At 26.1% G+C, this 25,953-nt stretch overlaps 10 protein-coding genes and 9 non-coding genes across 19 annotated transcripts; 9 read left to right on the forward strand and 10 right to left on the reverse strand. All coding sequences in view use genetic code 4, as the record gives it.

Annotated features, from left to right (window-relative positions):
* Positions 1 to 5,882: 5,882 nt before the first annotated feature.
* On the forward strand, positions 5,883 to 5,963 carry trnS(uga). Its single transcript has one exon. It is a non-coding gene; the product is annotated as a tRNA-Ser (tRNA).
* Positions 5,964 to 6,389: 426 nt separating this feature from the next.
* On the forward strand, positions 6,390 to 6,462 carry trnL(uag). The gene has a single exon. It is a non-coding gene; the product is annotated as a tRNA-Leu (tRNA).
* A 36-nt stretch (positions 6,463 to 6,498) lies between these two features.
* nad4 (NADH dehydrogenase subunit 4) lies at positions 6,499 to 7,899 on the forward strand. The gene has a single exon. The coding sequence runs from the start codon at positions 6,499 to 6,501 to the stop codon at positions 7,897 to 7,899; it is 1,401 nt and encodes a 466-aa protein (YP_008475025.1).
* A 74-nt stretch (positions 7,900 to 7,973) lies between these two features.
* trnM(cau) lies at positions 7,974 to 8,045 on the forward strand. The gene has a single exon. It is a non-coding gene; the product is annotated as a tRNA-Met (tRNA).
* Positions 8,046 to 8,072: 27 nt separating this feature from the next.
* Positions 8,073 to 8,143, forward strand: trnM(cau). Its single transcript has one exon. It is a non-coding gene; the product is annotated as a tRNA-Met (tRNA).
* Positions 8,144 to 10,006, forward strand: rns. The gene has a single exon. It is a non-coding gene; the product is annotated as a small subunit ribosomal RNA (ribosomal RNA).
* On the forward strand, positions 10,007 to 10,077 carry trnI(gau). Its single transcript has one exon. It is a non-coding gene; the product is annotated as a tRNA-Ile (tRNA).
* A 33-nt stretch (positions 10,078 to 10,110) lies between these two features.
* On the forward strand, positions 10,111 to 10,341 carry atp9 (ATP synthase F0 subunit 9). Its single transcript has one exon. The coding sequence runs from the start codon at positions 10,111 to 10,113 to the stop codon at positions 10,339 to 10,341; it is 231 nt and encodes a 76-aa protein (YP_008475026.1).
* An 881-nt stretch (positions 10,342 to 11,222) lies between these two features.
* orf293 (hypothetical protein) lies at positions 11,223 to 12,104 on the reverse strand. The gene has a single exon. It carries the CDS (start codon positions 12,102 to 12,104, stop codon positions 11,223 to 11,225), a length of 882 nt encoding a protein of 293 aa, YP_008475027.1.
* orf177 (hypothetical protein) lies at positions 12,064 to 12,597 on the forward strand. The gene has a single exon. It carries the CDS (start codon positions 12,064 to 12,066, stop codon positions 12,595 to 12,597), a length of 534 nt encoding a protein of 177 aa, YP_008475028.1.
* Positions 12,589 to 12,981, reverse strand: orf130 (hypothetical protein). The gene has a single exon. It carries the CDS (start codon positions 12,979 to 12,981, stop codon positions 12,589 to 12,591), a length of 393 nt encoding a protein of 130 aa, YP_008475029.1.
* A 4,887-nt stretch (positions 12,982 to 17,868) lies between these two features.
* On the reverse strand, positions 17,869 to 18,597 carry cox2 (cytochrome c oxidase subunit 2). Its single transcript has one exon. The coding sequence runs from the start codon at positions 18,595 to 18,597 to the stop codon at positions 17,869 to 17,871; it is 729 nt and encodes a 242-aa protein (YP_008475030.1).
* A 30-nt stretch (positions 18,598 to 18,627) lies between these two features.
* On the reverse strand, positions 18,628 to 18,698 carry trnA(ugc). Its single transcript has one exon. It is a non-coding gene; the product is annotated as a tRNA-Ala (tRNA).
* Positions 18,699 to 19,214: 516 nt separating this feature from the next.
* rnl lies at positions 19,215 to 21,984 on the reverse strand. The gene has a single exon. It is a non-coding gene; the product is annotated as a large subunit ribosomal RNA (ribosomal RNA).
* Positions 21,985 to 22,894: 910 nt separating this feature from the next.
* On the reverse strand, positions 22,895 to 23,833 carry nad1 (NADH dehydrogenase subunit 1). The gene has a single exon. It carries the CDS (start codon positions 23,831 to 23,833, stop codon positions 22,895 to 22,897), a length of 939 nt encoding a protein of 312 aa, YP_008475031.1.
* nad6 (NADH dehydrogenase subunit 6) lies at positions 23,827 to 24,288 on the reverse strand. The gene has a single exon. The coding sequence runs from the start codon at positions 24,286 to 24,288 to the stop codon at positions 23,827 to 23,829; it is 462 nt and encodes a 153-aa protein (YP_008475032.1).
* A 116-nt stretch (positions 24,289 to 24,404) lies between these two features.
* On the reverse strand, positions 24,405 to 24,475 carry trnN(guu). The gene has a single exon. It is a non-coding gene; the product is annotated as a tRNA-Asn (tRNA).
* A 65-nt stretch (positions 24,476 to 24,540) lies between these two features.
* On the reverse strand, positions 24,541 to 25,281 carry atp6 (ATP synthase F0 subunit 6). The gene has a single exon. It carries the CDS (start codon positions 25,279 to 25,281, stop codon positions 24,541 to 24,543), a length of 741 nt encoding a protein of 246 aa, YP_008475033.1.
* A 148-nt stretch (positions 25,282 to 25,429) lies between these two features.
* Positions 25,430 to 25,576, reverse strand: atp8 (ATP synthase F0 subunit 8). Its single transcript has one exon. The coding sequence runs from the start codon at positions 25,574 to 25,576 to the stop codon at positions 25,430 to 25,432; it is 147 nt and encodes a 48-aa protein (YP_008475034.1).
* Positions 25,577 to 25,953: the final 377 nt, after the last annotated feature.

The following is a 25,953-nucleotide window of genomic DNA, read 5'->3' on the forward strand; positions in this document are numbered from 1 at the left end:
ATTCTATTAATACAGTTCTATATTAACATTTTATAGTTATTATTGTAATTAATACAGTTTTATATTAACATTATGTAGTTATTATTATAATTAATATATTTCTATATTAACATATATGTAAGTTATATTAAGAATAATCAAAAAGCCATAATATAGTTGATATACATTGGCAATATTATAATATCCGTACTCCCCCTCCGAAGGAGGGGGCAATAAAGTTTAATAGATTAACCCCTAATAGCTTGCAGCTATTGTGGAAGCAGAGATATTTAGTTCTCCGAAGACAAAAAGAGATTATATTATTAGTTATCAATTGTATAAATTAATATATAGAGATTATATTATTAGTTATCAATTGTATATTAATATTTTCGTACTCCGAATGCAAAAATAGATTATATTATTGCCGAAATAAGATTTATATATCGATAAAATATTAGCTAATATAAACTAGTAAATAATTAAATTATGAATGCCCCCCCTTCGGGGGGGAGTTATCTAAAGGGAGTTATCTTATTAACCAGTAGCCTCCCTTCTATATAATCACTGAATTAGTTATAATAAGTCAGTAATAATCAAAGCTACTTTCATAAATAGATTAGAGAATTAGAATAATCAATTTACATATATATTTATAGTTACTTTTATAGAATGTATATATCATATTATTAGAATAATCAATTGACATAAATCTTTATAGCTACTTCATAGAATGTTTATTGATTTATATTACTGATTAAATAAATATTCGCCCCCCTCCTTTGGAGGGGTGCGCAGAAATATATTATCTTAAATATAGATTAAGTTCACTATTGGATTAATATAAAAGGTATAATATATTCTATTATACACACTTATATAATTATAATCTTATCTTTTTAATTACACTCCCTTCCTTTGGAAGGGAGCGCATAAAGTTATTTCATCTTATTGATAATTATGATGCAATTGAGGCCCTTATATCAATTATATCAATTATATATTATTTCCGTATTCTATTCTATTATATTCTATTAATACAGTCAATAATAATATTTCAGTAGGTAGCTCCGAAGCAGGAGTGCGTAATAATAAAAAGATAGTCTATTAATCTTATTAATTATATTTCTGTATACTACTATATAACATATATCTAATAGCTTCTTACTATATGTATTATTACATAGTTTAATATTCAGTATATAATATAGCTTTTAGGTATAATAATATAATGTAATGTTATTTTAACTATAAATTATTTATGAATATTTAGAGTGTGGGGTCATAATAATAAATTATAAAAATAGATATATAATTACGTTCACCCCCTCCTTTGGAGGGGGTGCGTATATTACCTAATAACTTCCCTTCGAAGAAGGGTGAATATAGATTTATTAGACATTATGAATAAATAAAACTTAAAAGTTATTATAATAAAAACTATCCTTCGAATATACTTATTAAACATAATTAATAATAACAACTAAAAAGTAAATAGAATATAACTAGTTAATCGTACATTCTATTTCAGTACTCCACCCCTTCAGAATGAAGGGGTGGGGCATTATCTAATAATAATAATAAACTATAATTAATTTCAGCCCTATTAATATAGTTATAACACTATATATTATATATTGTCTATTCATATTTTTACATTTATATCTATATTGTAATATGTTGTTAATCATATTATATCGACTATATAATCATATATTTGATATATAATCTTTTATTTAATCTTTGGAAGGGTGCGTATAAATTATATAAGAAGTATATTATTTCAGCATCCCCCCCGAAGGGGGGGCATTCAGTGCTTCTAGATAAGTGGGCATTTAGTTATTTAATTTAAATCTGTTATTTTAATCTTTATATATATTTAACTAATTTAATATTTAACCACTAATCTATATATAGATATCTTAATTTAACTTTTAAAGTATAATAATAATACATACGTTATACTTTATAGTATTTATTAGTAATTCTATTAATATATTGCTTATTGAAATTAATATTCGCCCCCCTCCTTTTTACAAAGGAGGGGTGCGCAGAAATAGATAATCTTAATTATATTCTATCCAATGACTTTAATTAAACTATAACTAATTATATTATTTCCGCGCTCCGAATCCTTCGATTCGGAGGGGGGCATTCAGTAGGTAGCTCCCCCCCGAAGGGGGGGCATTCAATACTTATTTATACAGATATATATATATAACTAGCTATATACTACTATATTAGTCTATATTATAATATACTTTATAAAACACATAAATTGTAGTCTGATTATAAACATTAATTCATCTATTAATTTCAGCATAATAAACCTTTTGATATATAACTCAATGATTTCAACCAATCGATAGCTCCCTTCTTTCGATTCGTTTCTGCGCACCAAAGGAGCGTAAAGAAGGGGTATTATTATAAAGAAGGCATTATAATATTATAATGTACATATAAGAACATATAGATATATTACTTCTATTTATTCAATGTGTAGTTTATTCCGCGCTCCCCCTCCTTCGGAGGGGGCTATAAAATATAATACTTTTCCTTATTCAAGATATAGTCTATATAGTAATAATACTTAATACTTATTACTTAATACTTATTCGATATAAAGTAGTATATATAGAGATAAACAAAATGTTATATATATGGTAAAATAATTATTAGTATACTTATTCAATATATAAATTTCAGTTATAATAGTGAAAGTTTAATTATATATTATTAATAAATAGCTGTTTATACTAACTTTTACATTTATACTTATACTTACATTTATATTTACTTTTACGGTTATTTAATTAGTTTTATACTTATATTCAATGTATTAGTATATGTTGATTAATATAATTCACTGTAGATATAAGATATATTTAACAAATATTTGATATATACTCAATATTATTGTATATCTTACCGTGCACCCCTCCTTCGGAGGGGTGCGTAATATAGATTATCTATACTTTTTATTTAAACTTATTTCCGCAGGTAGCTCCGAATCCTTCAGTTCCTAACCAGTTCCAGTTCCAGAAGGAGGGGGGCATTCCGAAGGCATTCAAAAGAAGAGGGGAATATTATTTATTTTAAGTAATACTATGTATTTGTTATACATATTAATTATATTTTAATTATTAACACTTATTTATAACTTTATATCTTTTACGAAAGTTAATATTATTTATTGTGTATTTTATATATTTGATATTCGCACTCCTCCAAAGTTCAGAAATAGGTATAACAATACTAATATATGTTTACTATATTTCCACCGATCGATAGCTCCCCCCAAAGGGGGGCATACTGAAATGTTTATCAATGCTTATTTATACTTATTTATGCTTATTAATGTTTATATATAGATTTATATATAGATTTATCTATAATTATCAATATTTATTTATTATTATATTTATCTCTGTTTATATATACTAACTATTAAGATTTATAGTTTTTTATTATATAAGATCTTTCTATAGTTAGACATTCTTTATATTTTTATGCTCATTTGGAGTCGGAGTCGGAGCTATCTGCTGAAATATTAAGTAACCACCCCGCTGCTTAAGCAGCGGGGAAGAGTGGAATATTAGAAAGTAAAGTATAGTATAGTATAGTAAAGTTATTATCCTTATTTTATTATATAAAATTATATAACTATTTAACTAGTATTTCATAAATATATTTAGTTTTCAAATAAACCATTTGATATATAAACTATATTGATATATATTATTATTTCTGCGCACCCCTCCTTTGGAGGGGGGCGAATACTTACTATTCAATATATAATTATATTTAACTAATATTTAGATATCACAAATACATATTATGGTATTAATTATAATAGTATAGATATCACAAATACATATTATGGTATTTAGATTATTATAATAGTTTTGATAGGTTAGTCTAGTAGATAATATTATTAATAATTAGTTTTCACGTTTATAGAACTTATCTAAATTATATTCTTGCCGCAGAACTAATTTAGCATATTAATAAAGGACTATTAAATATACAGAAGACTATGATAATAATGTTTATTACTAAATTAATATATCCTTATACTGTATATAGATTAAATTATATTTTATTATACAAAAATAGACTAAAATTAAGATTAATATAAGATATTGAATATAATTAATTAACGTAAATTAATAGTTTATTACTTTCCTCCGCTCGTAATATAAAATATATATAAAGTAGTATAATTATTGTTATTTCAAACCTTTATAAAGACATTATAAAGTAGACTGTATTTATAAAATTAAATACATATTATTATCTCTTTTAATTAATTTCACATATGCAGTTATTGAGGAAAGACATAATATTATTACTTGATCTTATCTATCTGATGATATATTACTTGATTATTATTTCAGAAGGAGGGGGACATATATATTATAGTTAGTATATTTGAATGTTCGTAAATAGTTAATTACTATCAATGGTGATAATTTCAATTCTTTTATAATATTAGATAATATTATTATTATTTTATTAAAGTATGTATATATGTACATTTATATATATATATTATATTATTAATATTTGGTATTCGCACCCCTCCTTTGGAAAAAGGAGGGGTGCGCAGAAAGAATAAATCTATATAAATTATATACAGATATTTTATAATCTTTCAGTTTTCCGTATAATGAATTGTTCGATATAACTAGATTAATTATATATTTGTAGATCTTATATATTTTCCGTAAGAATAAATCTATACTTAAGATACATTATTATTATTATTATTATTTTAATTAATTAAATTACTTATTTTCCTTTTAATTGAAAATGCCCCCCCCCCGAAGGGGGGGGAGCACTGAAATTATTAAATGAAAGCAATAAGTAGGTATAAAAGAATTACATAAATGTATTATTCAAATAACACAATATATAGAAAAGTGGACAAGATATTAATATTATTGATACAGTTTATTAGGTAAACATTTGATATTAGTCTATTATTCACTTATTTCTGGAATTAAAAATTATATATTTAAATTAACTCTCTAGTTATTGAAGGTATTATAAAGTTTATAAACTATTATATTTCCGCACTCCAAAGGCAAGAATATATATTATATTTATATTTCAATATGTATAAAAATTATAGATTATTACATATTCACTTTAATCTTCAGTTAACATATTTGTCATTTATCATTGGTACTAATCATAGTATAGATTTTATATTATTATTATTTACCACTGGTACTAATCATAGTATATATTTTATATATTATATCAAAAGATATATTTCGTTTCTGCGCACCCCTCCAAAGGAGGGGGGCGTAAAGAAGGGGATATAAATAGATAGATTTCCGCAGGATATAATTAATATCAAGTATTAGTAGTAATAGTAGTATAATATATTAGATAGTATAATAAAATACATTTAAGTAGTAGTATAACTATTAGATAATTAGTATTAATATTTCCGCGCTCCGAATCCTTCGATTCGGAGGGGGGCATTCAGCAGGTAGCCCAAAGGGGGGACATATATTGTATAATTTGTATTTCAAGTAGTAGTAGTAGAACTATTAGATAGTATAATTTGTATTATTTATGCATTAATATTTCAGTGCTCCCCCCCCCCTTCTTTACGAAGGGGGGGCAGTCAGACTTGTTATTATGTAATATACGTAATATACACTAATTCTAATAAATATATTAGTCAATGAATAGTAAATACTTATTAGTTTATTTATTTTTGGAAAAAGGAGGGGGGCGAATATTAAATTCAATAAGATTATATATATATATTATGATATATTTCAGTGCTCCCCCCCCTTCGGGGGGGGGCATTCAGCATTTATAAATCAATATCCATATATATTATTGTAGATTATATTTATAGGAGACTTAACTGTTATTAATTATAAGGATGTATGACTGAGAGGTTTAAGGTGTGATATTTGAGCTATCAAGGTAATTACCCACGTGTTCGAATCACGTTGCATCCGTAATACTAGTATTAAACTTATATATTTCAACAGGTAGCTCCCCTCCGAATAGAAGCCTTTCAGTTACTAACCAGAAGGAGGGGGACATTCCGGAAGTTAATGAATATTTAATTAATATTAACTATATTATTGCTTTTTGGAAATTATATTTAAATCTATTATATTAAATTATATTAATATTAAAAGTGTTAAGTTATATTATTCCTCCCCTCCTTCGGAGGGGAGGGCGGAAGTTATATTTAAGTGTTAAGTTATATTAGATGTATTAAAGTTATATTAGATATTAATATTATAATTAATTAGTTAATTAGTTAGTTAATGAATGTTTAATATATTTATATTAGATGTTATAAAGTTAGTTATTATCCCTCGCTCCCCCTCCAAAGGAGGGGGGCAGCAGTATTTTATAAAGGCATTAGTTATTTAATGATCATGGCGAAATGGTATACGCGATTAGCTTAGGACTAATTTTTTATGGGTTCAAATCCCATTGATCATATATTATATATTTTATTATATTTTATATTTATATTTTATGACTTTAATTTATTTTATTATTTCAGCTACTACTTCAATATTTAGTAGATTATTTAATAATAGTAAAGGGATTATATTAATATCGAGTATATTAATTGTATTACCTACGATTTATGATTGAGCTGAATTAGATATTTATTATACATCTGATGGTATAGCTGACATATTTATATTATTAACTGCATATTTATTACCATTATCTATTATATCAAATTGAAATAGTATTAATGTTAAATTATACTATGAATTAATACTTAATTTAGGTATTATATTATTAATTAATTTTATGTGTCAAGATATGTTATCTTTCTATATTTATTTTGAAGCTTCTTTAGCTCCTTTATTTATATTAATTGGTTTATATGGTGCTAGTAATAGAGAAAAAGCTGCTGATTATATTTTAATATATACTTTATTATCTTCATTATTTATGTTAGTAGCTATAGCTTTATATGAAGTTTTATTAGGTAATACTGATTATCAAGCTGTTAGTTTAGTTTTATTATCTATTGATTTACAATCTATATTATTTATTGCTATTTCTATAGGTATTATGGTAAAAACACCATTAGTACCAGTACATACATGATTACCAGTAGTTCATTCAGAAAGTCCTTTAGCTGGTTCAATGCTATTGGCTGGTGTTATACTTAAATTAGCTGTATATGCTATAATACGTTTATTATTACCTACTTTATCAGATGCTGTAGTATTATATACTCCAATAGTCTATATGATATGTTTAATAACTATAATATATACTAGTATAATTACATTAAGACAAACTGATTTAAAAGTTATAATTGCCTATAGTTCTATTTCACATATGGCTGTATGTATATTAGGTATAATGTCTAATACAGTTATAGGAATTAATGGAAGTTTAATACTTTGTATAGCTCATGGTTTTGTTTCACCTGCTTTATTTATTATTGTAGGAGGTATACTATATGATAGATATCATAATCGTCTTGTATATTATTATCAAGGTTTATTAAATTATATGCCAATATTATCTATATATTTAATATTATTAAGTTTTTGTAATGTAGGAACTCCTTTAAGTGTTAACTTTATAGGTGAATTATTATCATTATCAGGTGCAATTAATAGAGTACCTTTATTAGGTAGTATATGTTTAATATCAGTATTATTATCAGCTTCATATATGTTAAAATTAACTAATAGATTAACTGGAGGTATTAAAACACCTTATGTATCTTTAACTAGTGATTGTACATATAGAGAACAATTCTTATTAATATCATTAATAATACCAACTATATGATACGGTATATATCCAAATGGTATAATAAATATGATATGATCAATACCTAAATTATTATATATATTCTATATACATAATATATATCTGTACTTTGAAAGTATATATATATAATTAAATAATATACTGTATTTGTAAGTATTCGCCCCCCTCCAAAGGAGGGGTGCGCAGAAATATTAATATAATTAAGCAATATAGTGTAATAGGAAACACCTAAGACTCATGTTTTTATAATGATAGTTCGACTCTATCTATTGCAAATAGGAATATAAGAATATATTAATAACTGAATTATAGCTCAATGGTAGAGCGCTCCACTCATAATGGATTGATCTCAGTTCAATTCTGAGTAATTCAACATTAATACCCATTCAATCATAATGAATATGATGTTGATTCAGATAAAATGCTATATAGAGACATAACACATGCAAATAGAATAATATTCTGTGTACAGGTGAGTAAAAATAGATAGAGATATCTAAATTAGATTAAGGTAATAGTGTAACCTAATATACTAGCCTAAGAACTATAATTGATGATGGAAGTCATAACGATCACATATGCTAATTAGCATACTACTATTAGTAGCAGCAGTGAGGAATCATTGACAATGACCGTAAGGTTGATCATGTTATCTATAAGAAATATAATAAGTTATTATAACTAATCTTAAATTATATAATTTGTATATAAATATAGTTTTATACTATAAATATATATATATATATATAGCTACACTATTTTCTTATTTATAAGTTTAGAGTGTAAATTTAACATTAATATTAGGTATATTTCACCTTATAATTTAATAATGATAGATTATAAAGGTAAGTTCTAACCAATGTATGTGCCAGCAGTTGCGGTGAGACATCAAGAGCGAGCATTAATCTACCTTGGCCTAAAGAACCTGTAGATTGCTTATATAAGAGCTAGAATATATTATAGATATAAAGTACTACTGTTATAGAGATAAAATACGATAACAACAGTACTACTGCATAATATATATTAATAATATATTGACATTGAGAGGTGAAAGCTATAGTAGCGATATGGATTCGATACCCATGTAGTTATAGCCGTGAACTATGCATACTATATAGAAATACGAAGGTGTAAAGTATGCCGCCAGACTAGTACGTTTTCACGAATAAAATGCAAGACATTAGACGGTTATATATAAAGGCAGTGGAGTATACTGTTTAATTGGATGATACCCCTTAAACCTTACCTATTTTTGAATAATATTTATATTTTTATATATATATATTACAGGCGTTACATCGTTGTCGTCAGTTCATGCTTTATGGTATATTATTAAGTTATTTAATGAACGTTAACCTCTTTCACTAATATAATAAAGTGAATCAGTATCTTTGATAAAAGATAGGAAGTAGAGGCTTAAGACTAATCATGATGACCCATATAAATAGGGCTACAGGTGTACTACAATTATTTACTTAATTATAAGTTATATAAATAACTATATATTAATATAAATTATTAAGATTAACATTCTATATAATTGGATTATTAACTGCAATTTGTTAATATGAAAAAGGAATTGCTAGTAATCATAGACATAGAGAGCTATGGTGAATTATACATATATTTCGCACTAATCACTCATCAATAGCATAGATAAGACCTTTATAGATAAACTATATATGTTGTCTATGATATGCTATAAGTTGAAATACAGTTCGAGTAAGGGAACTTGCTCGGGATTTATAATAAGATTATATATTCATACATACATATATATACATATTTTCGTATATCACTCCGAAGCCTTTCAATTTCAATTTCAATTTCAATTTCAATTTCGATTCAGAGGAAGACATAAAAAGATATATATTACATATATTTCCATCAATAATCAAAGGAATATTTCCATCGATCGATAGCTCCCTCCCAAAGGGAGGGGACATATATTTATATACGTATTTATATACTCTGTATATTTACACTATTGCCCCCTCCGAATCGAATGATTCGGAGGGATAGGCGGAAATATAATAATTTGTCATATCTTATGTATATTATAATATAAATACTATAATAGTTTATGTGTATAATAATATAAATTCTATAATAGTTTATATATATAATAATAGTTTATATGTAGAATAATAGTAATATCATAATTCAACGCTCCCCCCCTTCTTTACGCCCCCCTCCTTTGGAGGGGTGCGCAGAAACGAAGGGGGGGGTGAGATAGCTTATATCTTAACGGTAAAGAGACTGATTGATAATCGGTAAATATAAGTTCGATTCTTATTAGGCTAATATATAGTATAGAAGACCAATAATAAATAAGACATGCAATTAGCATTAGCAGCAAAATACATAGGAGCTAGTATAGCTACATTAGGATTAGGAGGAGCAGCCATAGGTATTGCTTTAGTATTCGTAGCTTTAATTAATGGTACATCACGTAACCCTTCATTAAGAAGCACATTATTCCCTCAAGCTATTTTAGGATTTGCTTTAAGTGAAGCTTGTGGTTTATTCTGTTTAATGATCTCTTTCCTTTTATTATACGCTGTATAATTTAATAATTAATTTATTCATTATTATTTATATCTATCTCCTATTACATAACAATATATACATATATTATCTTATCTTCTATTACTTAATAGTATATACATATATTATCTTATTTTCTATTACTTAATAGTATATTCAGATATTACTTATCGCCCCCCTCCTTCGGAGGGGGATTGAATTTATATTACTACTGATAGTTTATATTTAATCTTACACATAACTATGTATACTGCTATTGAGATCTATATTTCGATATATAGTTATATTTTAATATAGTTATTATATAGTTAGAGCCAATTATATAAATAAGACTAATATATATCATTCCGCCGATAGCTCCCCCTTCGTTTATGCGCACCCCTCCTTTGTAAATTTGGAAATTTGGAAAAAGGTGGGGCTATAGTTAATATGTCACTCCTAATTGAAATTAGTATTGATTATTAGTTGACTGTGTAATATTATTTATTTCAGTAAGGCAAATATATTTATATACATTACATTACATTATATTACATTATATTACATTATATTACATTACATTATTGACTTAATATATTAGTATAGAACTTTATATTTAGTATTGATATACATAGATTAGTTTATAATTTTATAATTTCCGCAGGTAGCTCCCCTCCGAATTCTTCGATTCGGAGGGGGGCAATAGTATAGATATAAAGAGATTAGTATCTAGCTTTATAATTAGTATTGATCTATATACAGATAGTATTTATCTTTATTATTTCCGCGCTTCCCCTCCACTAGAGATGGAAAGTTGAGTCACCTCAACCTCAAAGAACCGTACGTGTAGATCACCCTACATACGGGTCACCCTAATATCACAAGTGAATTTTTATTTAGGTATTTCCTTATACCCTTTTTATTTACTTGTGGCTTCCATTCCTACGGTGTTGATCTTTATGACATCATGAATGTATTAAAACTAAATTATCAATTTTATTACGAGCACCACCTTTGGCTATAAGGTTGATATGATGAATGTGTAAAGCCTTATTTCAACCTATAGAGGATTCCATTAGTGTGCCCTTGCAATGAGGACATATGTTATTTTGTTTGACTATTAGACGTTGTTTGAAAGGAGCTGATTTACCTAAGGCTTTGAAATTAACATTTGTATTGAATTCAATAATCTTCATGTAATCTTTGTGATATGCATGAATACCTATAATATTTCTAAGTATCACGTATTTTCTAAATGTAAGTAGTTGTGATGCATTTCCTACGTCTACTAAATATATTGTTTTTGAATTGTCAATATATCTAGATTTGGAATTTGTTTTTCCATGGAAAACTCATTTTACATTTATTACTTTGAAATACTGAGTATTGTATCTTTTTGTACCCAAGACCTTAGGGGTTAGGAAGTAGTAACTAGCGATCTTAATTCTACCTCATTTTCTATGTTTTCTTTTAGCTCATTTTCATACTATATGATATATAGCATTACGAACAGTGTCTCTATAATGAGAGGAGTTACCCATGTTATAGTAGTTAGATCATCCTATAAAAATAGAATTTAATCTAGCAATTAGATTATATGAGTATAAATTCATAGATTTCTTAAATATCTCCCTTATTTTATCAATGAATGTTTTAACCTTATCTTTATTAGGGTATAATGCTATACCTCTACTTCCGGCATGGTCAGTATAAAAGACATGTCTTTTAATACTTCATTTATCTTGATATTTCAGAGTATAACCTATGAAATCTAATTGACTTCCCTTATCTTTGAGTCTAAACATTTTAGTTTTTTCATTGTTAAGAGTTAAGCCTCTATCGGCTAATAAATTATCGAATTATATCTGGTTTAATATAGTTCACCATTATATGTTTTGATCTTGCTATAACAACAAAATCATCGTCATATCTAACATATGCAAGTGCTGAGCTTACACGTGTACGTGAACCATCTTTAAGTTTAACTGTAATTTTTTACTTTTTGTTAAAGGAAATAACGCTTCCATTATAACCTTCTCCAATCCATTAAAAGTAAAGTTAGCTAATAAAACACCACTTGAAATTCATGCTTTTACGAATATTAATAATTTTGAATGTATAAATAAGTTATCAATCAATCATGTATGATTAAGGTTATCAAAGAAACCTTTAATATCGGTATCCAATATCCATTTGTTTTCTGGTAGTAGTCGAGATAAGTTATTCATCAGATTATTACTAGAAGTATTTTTCAATATTTTTGTTTCATCAATAGTATTAAGATGAGTTCTAAGATAAGTTATAGCATTCTATAGAAGAACGATATGGTCTAAAACCAAAACTGTGTGGATCACTTGTCATTTCTATTAGAGGTTCCAGCACTAGGTTTATTAATAGTTGTAGTGCTCTATATCTAAGAGTAGGTATACTAATAGGTCTTAGTTTCCCATTCGCTTTTGGTATTCAAACTCTTTTGACAATATCAGCCTTATAATTTTTAGGGTATTTAACTGTAGATTTCAATAATTCTACTAAGTATTGGTATAGTTCTTTATCACTATCTAATCATTTTATATATATATTATCTATTCCAAAAGTACGAGACCCTCTATATTTCGATAATTTATCTACTGCAAACAGTCTAAAAGCCAATGAATTTACATATGTTAATTGTTTATTCATGACTTCTTTATAATTAACACCGTATATGTTAGCTTAATTAACTAATTCCATTTGTTGTTTAAATACTACCTTTCTAACTATTCCTAAGATTTTATTATCAGGTCAAATAAGTAAACCTTTAGCTACCGATTTCAAATATTCATCATAATGTTTCGTATCGTCCTCAATCGTTGAGTAGCTACATTTAAGGGTTAGCTGATTCATATTAAGGCATTGTGAATTCTGCTTTTGTCCAATATGTTCAACTCTTGGCTATTGTAATATTTTCCTATCCCTAGGATTCTATTTGATGATATTTCTGACATTACTCAGAACATTTGCTTCTTCACTTATTTTACCCCTGTGTATTCTATTAATATTTAGTGTTAACCTTATGATTAATAGGTTGTAATATACAACTATATTTCTAGTGAAATATACATACAGACTTACAACAGTATCCTTATATTTAAGTAAATGAGATCAGACAGTCTCTCATGTCAACTGTAAGTCCATGTTTTGTTATGTTAGTCTTCAGGCTATTGCCTTGGATAGTTTTTATGTTCTCCTCTATTTTGGTATTCTTGTTGATGGATCTTGAACGTACGCATTCAACTACGTCCATTACAATTATTGAATTCACTATAAATTTCAGAAAATATAGGTATTGCTGAACCAATTTTAAAACAAGGATTCACTTAAAAACACCACTAAAGTTAGGTCTAGGATACTAGATACTACACTGAGAGTTTGTATCTTTCACACAACCTTCAAAGACTACCTCGTTGGATAGGTTTCCCGTGTTTATACCCTTATGTAATGAGTTAATCATTAATCCATCCATAATAGGTATTCATATTATTAATACTATTATTAGTATAATAATATACGAACCACTAACAAACTGTCGTAAGAATCCTTCGATTCGGAAAAGTATTGATCTATATATATTAGTATATAGTTTTATTATTTCCGCCTATCCCTCCGAATCATTCGATTCGGAGGGGGGCATTCAGCAGGTAGCTCCCCTCCGAATCCTTCGGAGGGGGACAAAAGATGGTAAAGATATCTAAATATAATGTATCTACTTAAAATATATTCACTTATTGATATATTATATTATATATTAAATATATTCTCCTATTGAATATAATAATACATATATTCTTACATATTATAAAGATATTTACTTAAAATAACTTTAATGATAAAATAGTACATAAAGTCTTACATATTATATTATAAATTAATTATATAACTAGATTTAGTTAATGGATTCAAACTTAATAGATATACGTATTCTATATTGCTTGCCCCCCTCCGAATCAATTCGGAGGGGAGCTATCGATTGGCGGAGATTAATAGAGATATTACTAATTGTTTTAATCGTATACTTCATATGTCTCCACTCAAATATAATATAATCGAATGATTCGGCTGAAATATATTTAAATTAACTATTAAGTGTTATTATATTTTATATATCATTTAAAATCACAAGTGTAGTTAAAGTTAATAGGCATATACAGGTATATATACTCAATAAAGTAGTATATTTACTAATATTATTATTATATAATATCCCACTGAATTATATATCTGATATTTAATAAATGTGTAAGCAATCTCTTGATTATAAAGCTTATAGTATTTAGTGTTTAATTATTAATAAGAATTATATTCAATAATCCTGTTATTATATTAAAACTTATTATTGCCTTCTTTCTTTTGTTTATGCGCACCCCTCCTTTGTAAATTTGTAAATTTGTAAAAAGGAGGGGAGCGATCGGCGTAAATAAGCACTGAAATATATATTTTCCACTATTATACAGAATACAGTATTATACTATTTTATATTATTATATATGTATCATTTATATTATACAGAATACAGTATTATACTATTTTATATTATTATATATGTATCATTTATATTATATTAGACTATAATAGACTAGACTACGCACCACTCCGAAGGAGTGGTGCGCGGAAGGATATACTGAGGATTTCTAAATAGTTATTATATATTATTTATAAGTATCATTTAGACTATACTATATAGTATGCACCCCTCCGAATCAAGAATCAAGAATCAAGAATCAAGAATCAATTTGGAGGGGTGCGATCGACGGAAAGATATATTGATTATATTGTAATACTAATTATTGTTACATTTAACATAACTTATATAATTAATAACTAAATATGATTTATAACTTTATTACATTCGGAGGAAAATATATAAAGAAACTATATAAATAGTATTAGATGCTTTAGATATAACTACTATAGTAAATAACAAAGATATATTATTAGTAAGTATCAGATATATATTAAAATTATTAGTTAGTAACAGATATTTCCCCTCCTTTCAAAAGGCAAGAATAATTATAAGTATAGTAAATATCAGAGTACATATGTATAATTATTAATATAATAAGTATCAGAATATATATGTATTATTATTATAAATATAGTAAATATCAGAATATATATGAATTATTATAAATAATAGTAAGTATCATAACAAAGATAGAGTATTAGAAATATAGTAAATAGTAAAGATAGATTATTAAAAGTATAGTAAAATAATATTATTAGAAGCATAGTAAAGATATATTATTAGGAACTAGTTACTTTTCATTTTATTTATACAAATATATTAAATGATTTAACTTATTGTTTATACAAATATATTAAATGGTTTAACATATATAATTCGGAATACCCCCCCCTTTGGGGGGGGAGCTATCAGTTGGCTGAAAGAGATTATATATTATAAATATATTAATGATATTATATCTAATTGGTAATTATAACAATTATGTTCATCATAATATACTTAGTAATATTTAGCTATTTATAGATTATTTCAATGTGATAACATAAAATAAATATAGTTAATATAAGGCATTATACTATAACTATATATAAATAATAATAACAATGATTATTCCTTTACTGACTGGTTATTATTCTAGTATTATAATAGTTATCTGACATCTTGTAATGAACTTCTTGTAATGCTACATTCTTGCCTTTTGGTTTCAATTACAAAAATAACTTTGAAATAAAGATTTATAAACTATTAACTGCCTTTTATACTAATTCAATATACAATTTTATATATCTAGAGCTAATATATCGACAATGCCCCCTCCGAATCAATTCGGAGGGGAGCTATCGGATGAAATATTGAAAACATTATATCTTCTTGCCCCCTCCGAATATATATCAATATCAATTCGGAGGGGAACTATCGTTTGGCGGAAATAAACAATTAACAGTTAATAATGACTTTAATAAGGATTGTGTATTATGTGGTTCTTTAAATATACTGGATATATATCTTATATAGACATATTAAATACATTAAGGTTAAAATACATGCTATTAGATATGTTAAATACATTATGCCCCCCTCCGAATCGAATGATTCGGAGGGATAGGCGGAAAGAGTTAAATTGTGTATATATTAAATATACTTAATGAGTAGATGACAATATACGTTAATAAATACCTATTTGTTATTATTCATAATATCATATTATATCATACTATGTAGATTAAGTAACCTATTTGAACTTAATACTTCTTATTTCAGTATGCGGAATAAAATTAATTTCGCTATCAATTGGTGGAAACTTATAAATGGACAATATATTGGCTCGCCCCCCTTTGGGGGGGGGCTAATATTATATTATTATTTAAATACTAAAATATAGTATAATTATGCCTCCTCCGAATCGAAGGAAAATTACTTTAATCTATTACCCATATATTATTTCAGTGTTTCTTTCAGCATTTAGTTCTCCTTTTTCCAAAGGAGGGGGCGTAAAGAAGAGGGAGTATTAGTTATTATATTACAATATATCTTTAGATAACATATAAGAATCATATATGACGCTGACTTATACAATAGATACTTTACATAGTATTAAATAGTCTATAATTTTATAGAAATGTAAAGATGATATAAGCTACATTATCTTTCCGGCGATAGCACCCCTCCGAATTGATTCGGAGGGGTGCATAATCTAATCTATATAGTTATACATATTAATTCTCTGTAGTATGTTAATTATCTATATTATGTATTATATACAATATCTATATTATATTAATAATATGTATTATATTAATTCTATTCCTTTATATGTTAACTTTAATAGTTCCATGCTTCCCTCTTCTTTTGTTTATGCGTCCCCCTCCTTTGTAAAAAGGAGGGGGCGTAAAGAAGGGCGAGTTTATCTAAATAAATAGACTTATAGATTGTTTTAATCTATATATATATATTATAAAAGTTATTCTAATAGTAATGTTTAAAATACTATATTTATAAGTAATCTTGTCAATTCCAATAAACATTTAAATTAATAATAAGAGTAAACATATACTATATCAAGTATTTATTAAGAAGATATATAAGATCTAACTATATGATTTAATATAACAGGACATTATATCAATGTAGATATACATAAATAATTAAGTATAAGTAGACAAATATTTATTAATAAGAGAAATAGACTATAATAGTTATATTTCCTATTTCAACATAGTGTTTAATAATATATTATCAGTTTTAATATATAAAGTGGTATATATTTAGCTAGCTAGTTATAAGGGTTATCATACAATAGATATCTAATAATAATTAATATTAATGCCTCCTCATTCAGTTCTAGTTCCAAAAGGATATATTGGCTGAAATATATTAGTATATAGTATTATTATTTCCGCCTATCCCTCCGAATCATTCGATTCGGAGGGGGCAATAGTATAAGTACATTAGTAATTAATTTAATAATTAGTATATAGTATAAAGAATATAGTTATATGATATATAAATCAGTTAATATAATTAAGTTATCTCTAGAGAGAGGGTATATTAATGAATATATATATTTATTCAGAAGCTTCAGATAATCATTCAATAAAATCAGAGATAGAAACACATTCTAATTTAATAGGCATCATACCGTGATTAACACCACATAATTCACTACATTGACCATAGAATACTCCAGTACGTTGTATTAAGGCACTAACTTGGTTTAATCTACCAGGAGTAGCATCTACTTTAATACCTAAAGAAGGTATAGTGAAACAATGAATTACATCATTAGCTGTAACTACAAATCTAATATGTGTATCAACAGGTACAACTATTGAAGTATCAGTATCTAATAATCTTAATTGACCTTCTTCTAATAAATCATCAGGTATTACATAAGATTCAAATTCTATAGATTCACCTGTATCACTTACAAAATCTGAATATTCATATTTTCAGTATCATTGTAAACCTATTACTTTAATAGTCATAGCAGGAGTTAATACTTCATCACATAAATATAATAAAATAAAACTAGGGAATGCAATTAATAATAATATTATAGCAGGGAATATAGTTCATACTATTTCTATAGTTTGACCATGTCTTATATATTTATAAGCAAAACGATTCTTTTTATAATCTTTAATTATTACAAATAATAAATAAGAAACTAAACCTAATATTAATGTTAAATAATACATTATATGGTCATACAATTCATGTATACCTTCACTATTTGGTGTAGCAGAATCTTGAAATCTAATTGCTCAAGGTGTTGGTACGTCTAATCAAATCATTTTATATATATATTATATATCTTATAGGTATGGAGTAAGTCAGAATCGAACTGACATTGTACGCATGCAACGCATAAGATCTACCATTAATCTATTACCCCACCATTATTATATATAAATATAATTCTATATTACTCCCCATTATTATATATAAATATAATTCTATATTACTTCCCATTATTATATATAAATATAATTCTATATTAGTCCCCATTATTGTAAATAAATATAATTTTATATTAGCCCCCCAAAGGGGGGCGAGCCAATATATTATCTATTATCTTTTGTTATATTATAGTAATAATTTCCGCGCTCCCCTCCGAATTCTTCGATTCGGAGGGGGGCAATAGTAATAATATAGTTATTCTACATCCTGCCCCCCCTTCTTTACGCCCCCTCCTTTGGAGGGTGCGGAGAACGAAGGGGGGAGCGTTGAAATATATATATGTCATTTATTATAATATTTCAGTAAAGTTATTATTTCAGCACCTTCGTATTATATATAAATATTAATCTATATTAATCAATAATATTTATTATCAATATAAAGAGATAGTTTTATCCTTAGGATATTGAATATTAGTATAAATTAATGATATGATTTGTTATGTTAATACATAAGTTATAATTAGTATATTAATAGAACCATTATTTATTTAATTATTAAAAAATAAACAGTTCAATATAAAACTATTACATTATTATCTATAATGTTATTAATTATTAACTTTATATAAGATTTCATACTTGATAAGCGATCAGTATTTATTCTTAATAGTCTTAGTTATTAATATAGTGTAAGAGTTATTAACTATAATCTATATTATATTTATACACCATTGGACTATACTATACAATCCTCTCGTACACATATAGTTATATAAAGTTATTATACCATAGATGATAAAATCCTTACTGACTCACGTCGTAATTAACCCATCTCAAGTAACTTATTAAACGACGAACAGTCGTACCCTTATTAGCGTCTGCTACCAATAGGTTAAGTCTAGACGACATCGAGGTGGCAAACACTGCTGACGATATCTACTCTCTAGCAGTATTACCCTGTTATCCCTAGCGTAACTTTGATCCGTTATCGACATACTACTCTATAGTTATTGCCTGTTCATTATACTATACATAAGTACTAGCTCTACTCGTGGGTATCACTATCATTGCACAGTTATGTTATTATCCTTATTATTAATATTTTACTAGTTGCCGGCTAGTATTACTGTACATGGTCATTCTATTATATTCTTATATTTTAAGAAATTAACTTCTAATTATATAATTAGATTCTTGCCCCCCTCCGAAGGAGGGGGAGCGTAGAAATTATAAACTAATTATAAACTAATAATTAAAAGGTTTATAAAGTATCATTTAGACACATCAGTTGTATTCTATGATGTCGACGCCCCATCGAAACTAACCACTTTATAATGTCTTCTTCTCCTTCTGGAACGAAGGAGCACTGAAATATATATATATCTTACTCTTTATTATAAAAAGTGTTTATATATATATTATTATTCTATGAATTAGATAATCTATTAATAGTTAAGCTATTATATTTATTAATATAATATATACTTATTAATCAATATTATTATCAATATAAAGTTATAGTAAAGCTGCATAGGGTCTTTTTGTCAATCTATGGTCACACAGTATCTTCACTGCGATTACTATTTCACTGAACCTATGCTTGATACAGCTATAGTATCGTGTTATCATTCATGCAGGACACCAATTATATGCCAATGAATTTTGCTACTATCAGATCCTCATGATAAGACCGTCATTTATTAGCTCATTATTTATTATCTAACTAACAGTGGACAGATATCACTTATTATACTAATACTCTCGTATCTGCAATAAGCTATGTTTTTGGTAAACAGTCGTACTATTATTTGCCGAGTTCATTAAGCATAGTTAATTCATTATTACTAATCTAATTAATTACGTACCTTATTAAAGGAAACGTAGAAAGATACTATATATAGTTTATATTATATTCTATATATAATTTATACATACCTGTGTCGGTTTACAGTACGGTTATTATTATTTCTTGTTTTATTTGTCATCATATATATAACTTCTTATATAAATTTAGACACCGTTAATTTATATTAAAACCTTATGTATTTAGTAATGATAATCTTATATTATCTATCGTTACTCAAGTCAGCATATTCTTCATAATTATTATTATATTATGTAGTCTGTTACTATGTATATTTTATATTTTATTTTATATATATATACATCTATAATTCGGTTAAGAACTTAGACCCGATTATTAATTCCTCAATATAGATATTCTATTAGTGTATTGTTACATGTTCATTAACAGATGATTATTGTCAAACCCACTGACTAATTGTCTAATCAGATATCAAGGATTATATTCACTTAGTTCTTAATAAGGGACCTTCATTTAATAGTTTAGGCTGTTTCCTTTTCGACATACTACCTTATCGCAATATGTCTGACTCTATATACTTTAGAAAATAATAACTTGTTCAGAGATTAAATAAATATAGTAAATATAAATACCCCCATATATTATTCAGAGCTTTACCAAGTATTACATTATATATAGGCTATACTAAAATATATTTCACAGACAACCAGCTATCTCCATATCAGATTTGTCTTTCACTACTATACACGTATCTATAGAAGATATTGCTACATCTACCTATTTAAGTCATATTATTATTATATATATTAATATTAATATACTTATACATATATAAATCATATGGTTTCGAGTCTATTTATATAAACTTTAAACTAATTATATTTAATTCTTAATTACGCTTATACAAATAACTCACTGACCCATTATACAAGAGGTACGCTATACTATAGCTGCTCTCCATTAAAGTATTTATTAACTAATATAAATATATTATCATACTTTTTTTATTAAAAAATAAACTTTATTTTCATTAAGCACCCCTCCGAAGGAGGGGTGCTCTCGACGGATAGTTTACTTAGTAAAGTTGATATTATAATATATAGTCTTAACTATTTCCTTCACAGTACTTTAAACTTAATATTGTTTATTAGCATTAGTAGTAGAACTACTTTATTCATATTATTAAATATTACTTATATGCTTATATGCTTTCTCTCACCGATACTTACATACACCCTATTGGTTATATTAACTAAGATACTAAGATGTTTCAATTCTCTTAGCTTTATATATACTATTTATAGTTAGGATTAAGATGTTAATTATCTTTATTCTTCCTATTACAATATTAGCTCTTTAGCTACCATACTTTAATGTCAATTGTATTGAACAATATTTTCAAATCATATCACCTATATTTGTTATATTTATTATATTTTATATTAATAAATTAATGTTAATTATTCTATTCAATAAACTTATTATATATTAAATGCATAAATTAATGTTAATTATTCTATTTAATAAACTTATTATATATTATAAAATTAGTATAGTAATCATTAAATACTTAATCCCCCCCCTTCGTTCTCCGCACCCTCCAAAGGAGGGGGCGTAAAGAAGGGGGGGGGAGCTACCAATATTATTCTTGCCCCCCTCCGAAGGAGGGGAGCTATCGGCGGAAATTCTAATATATTATTGCCCCCCTCCTTTTGGAAGGAGGGGGAGCGTGGATACTAATATAGTACTCATTAAATATTATTATATTCTAATATTTTATTTAGAAATATCTATTATAAATAATATCAACTATTGATGTACTCCATCTTGTAGATACTAACTATGATTATCAAATAATATAATTCCATTAACATTCATTATCGATATTGAATCTATTTGAAGACTATTACTAATACTATAACTATTACTATTATTCTTACTCTTATTGTTACTATAATTATTATTATAATTAGTATTATTACTATAACTATAATTAGAACTAATACTATAACTATAACTATAATTATAACTAATACTATAACTATTACAGCTGGTAGCTCCCCCCCTTCGGGGGGGAGCATAACTATAACTAGTTCAGTGATTCTATATAAGGGGGGGGGGCAGTACTATTACATTCAAAGTCTATAATAAATTATATATTACATTCAAAGTATATAATAAAATATATATTACATTCGAAGTATATAATAAAATAAATATTACATTCGAAGTATATAATAAAATAAATATTAAAGATAGTCTATATTTCCACCAATCGATAGCTCCCCTTCGTTCTCCGCCCCCTCCTTTGGAAAAAGGAGGGGGGCGTAAAGAAGGGGGGTGGGAGTATATAGATGAATATTTTTATAATAAGATTATACTATCTAAAGTATAAATTAAAGAAGGTATAAATATAATTAAACCGAATAATAAAGGTAAGAATACCATTCAACAAAGATGAATTAATCTATCATATCTAACTCTAGGTAAAGTAGCTCGTACTCAAATATAACCATATGCAAATACATTAGCTTTAATAGCTAAAATAACACCAGTACCACCTCCGAAGAATAATATTGCTGTTAATGTAGAAAGGAATAATATAGATGCATATTCAGATAAAAAGAATAATACAAATATAGATGATGAATATTCAGTCATATGACCAGATACTAATTCAGATTCAGCTTCTACAGTATCAAATGGAGGTCTAGCTGTTTCAGCTATACAACCTATATATCATATAATACTTATAGGTAATAATGGTATACCTAATCATATAGATTCTTGTAATTCTATATATTTACTTAAATTCATAGTACCAGCTAATAATATACATATTAATATAATAGTAGTTAATATTAATTCATAACTAATTAATTGAGCAGTAGAACGAATACTACCTAATAAAGAGTATTTACTATTAGCAGATCAACCAGCTAACAGAGTACCAAACACACCTATACTACTAATAGCTAAAGTTAATATAAATCCATAATTACTATCATATATAGTAACTCCAGGTGCAAAAGGTATAACACTTCAACTAAGTAAAGAACTTATTAAAGCTATCATAGGACTTATTATTAATATAAATTTATCAGCATGTGTAGGTATAATTATTTCTTTTAATAATAATTTAGCAGCATCAGCTATAGCCATTAATACTCCTAAATAACCTACAGCATTAGGTCCAACTCTACGCTGCATATAACCCATAGTCTTACGCTCAGCTACAGTTAAAAATGCTACAGCTAATAATATACTTAAAAAGATTATTAATAATTCTATTATATTTAACATTTAGTTATACTAATAGCACCTATAATTGATAAAACTAAAATAAGACCTATTAATACTAAAGGTATAGCATACTCAGTATATAATTGAGCACCTACTATATTTAATTCTAAATAAATCTCTGATATTCCCTCTATATTTGAATCTATTATAGAAATTAGATTATTATTATAAAATAAATCTAATGGTATTAAACATACAATAACTATAGTAAATATTAAAGGATTAATAGTGTTATTATATGTATATTCTATATTAAGTAAGGATAATATAAATAAGAATAAGATAGCGATAGCACCAACATATATTAGGATATACAATATACCGAAAAGGACATATCCAGAGGTATAGAGGTTAATAGCGACACTAACGAACAGTCCTATTAAAGCCACTATACTTTGTACAGGAGATAGTAAGCTAATAGCTAATAAGCTACAAATTCCACTAATTAAAGTCATAAAGTTTTAATATTATTTAATTGATAATTAAGACTTAATAATATCATCAATATTAATAAATAAGAGAAGATATAGTATTAATTAAATCAATTATTACATAGTCTATACATTCTAAACGTCTTAAACTAGAATCGAACTAGTATACATACATTAACAGTGTACTGCTCTACCATTGAGCTATTAAGACTTATATAATTCAACGCTCCCCACCGAATCCTTCGATTCGATTCGATTCGGAGGGGGGAAGAATATTTAATGTAATTCTACAGAATCTTTAATATAACCTGATAATAATATACTAAATACATAAGCTTGTATAATAGCAATACCAAATTCTAATATAGTTATAGCTACTACAGCTAAAATAGGTATGATACCACTAACAAAACCTAATAAATTAGTAGACATTAAACTAATTATTAAACTACCTAAGATTAACATTAATAAATGACCAGATAGGATATTAGCACCAAGACGTAAACCTAAAGATATAGCTCTAGATGTATATGAAAGAGATTCTATTAATACTAATACAGGTACTAAAGGTAAAGGAGTACCACCAGGTACAAATAATGCAAAGAAACCTCAACCATGTAAATATAAACCTAATATTACATTACCTAATCATAAAGCTAATGAGAAAGATACTACAGCTACTAATTGAGCTGATATTGCAAATGAATAAGGTATCATTGATATTAAATTAGCTATAAATAAGAAATTAAATATACTAAATATTAATGGAAAATAATATCCTCCTTTACGTCCTATTTGACTAAATACTAAATTAAGTATAGTATCATATATAGATAATATTACTACTCCTCAACGTGTTGATCCAAGATATGAAGAACGTATTATACTATTATAAAATATTATTATTGATAAAACTATTATTAAATATAATATATAATTAGTTAAACCTAATGTATAATTATTGTTAATATATATTAATGGCTTTATTTCAAATTGATCTAATGGTGAATAAAACATATAGATATTTATAGATGCCTTATATTTTATTAGGCTATTGAGTTATTTTATTATTTTAATACTCTTTCACTTCATTATAAGTTAAGAAGGGAAGGGCATATATCTCCTTGCTTGAAATATTAATTATTTATAATTAGAAGACAAGATATTATAATTTTATTATTATAGTACGAGCTACTAATAATCTTAATATATTAGGTAATATTATTGTAGCTACAATATATATAATTAAAGATAGAATAAGTATTCCACCTGTTAATAAATTCATAAAGTAAAAAGGTACTAATTGAGGCATATTAATTAATAATATAGTTAGATAGATATCAGTTATATTTATACGAAAAGATATTAAGGAATTGAACCTTATATATGTAAATATGTATAAACATATATAACCATATATCTTAGATATTGTATATAAATTATAGAACTTATAAATGTGCATATAGTCTCTCTTAATTATTATTTCCGTACTCCCCTCCGAATAATTCGGAGGGGGTGGCAATAATGTATATATAGTCTATATTTAACTAGATAGATAATGTCTATAGAATCACTGAAATATTTATTAGTTATTAGTTATTAGAATACTTTTATTAATTCTATTTATTAGTTATTAGAATACTTTTATTGGAAGCCCTTCTTTACGCCCCCTCCTTTGTAAAAAGGAGG

The sequence above is a fragment of the mitochondrial genome of Candida oxycetoniae (genome assembly GCF_023343755.2).
Source record: "Candida oxycetoniae strain AS2.3656 mitochondrion, complete genome".
In the NCBI taxonomy this organism is placed as follows: Eukaryota; Fungi; Ascomycota; class Pichiomycetes; order Serinales; family Debaryomycetaceae; genus Lodderomyces; species Lodderomyces oxycetoniae.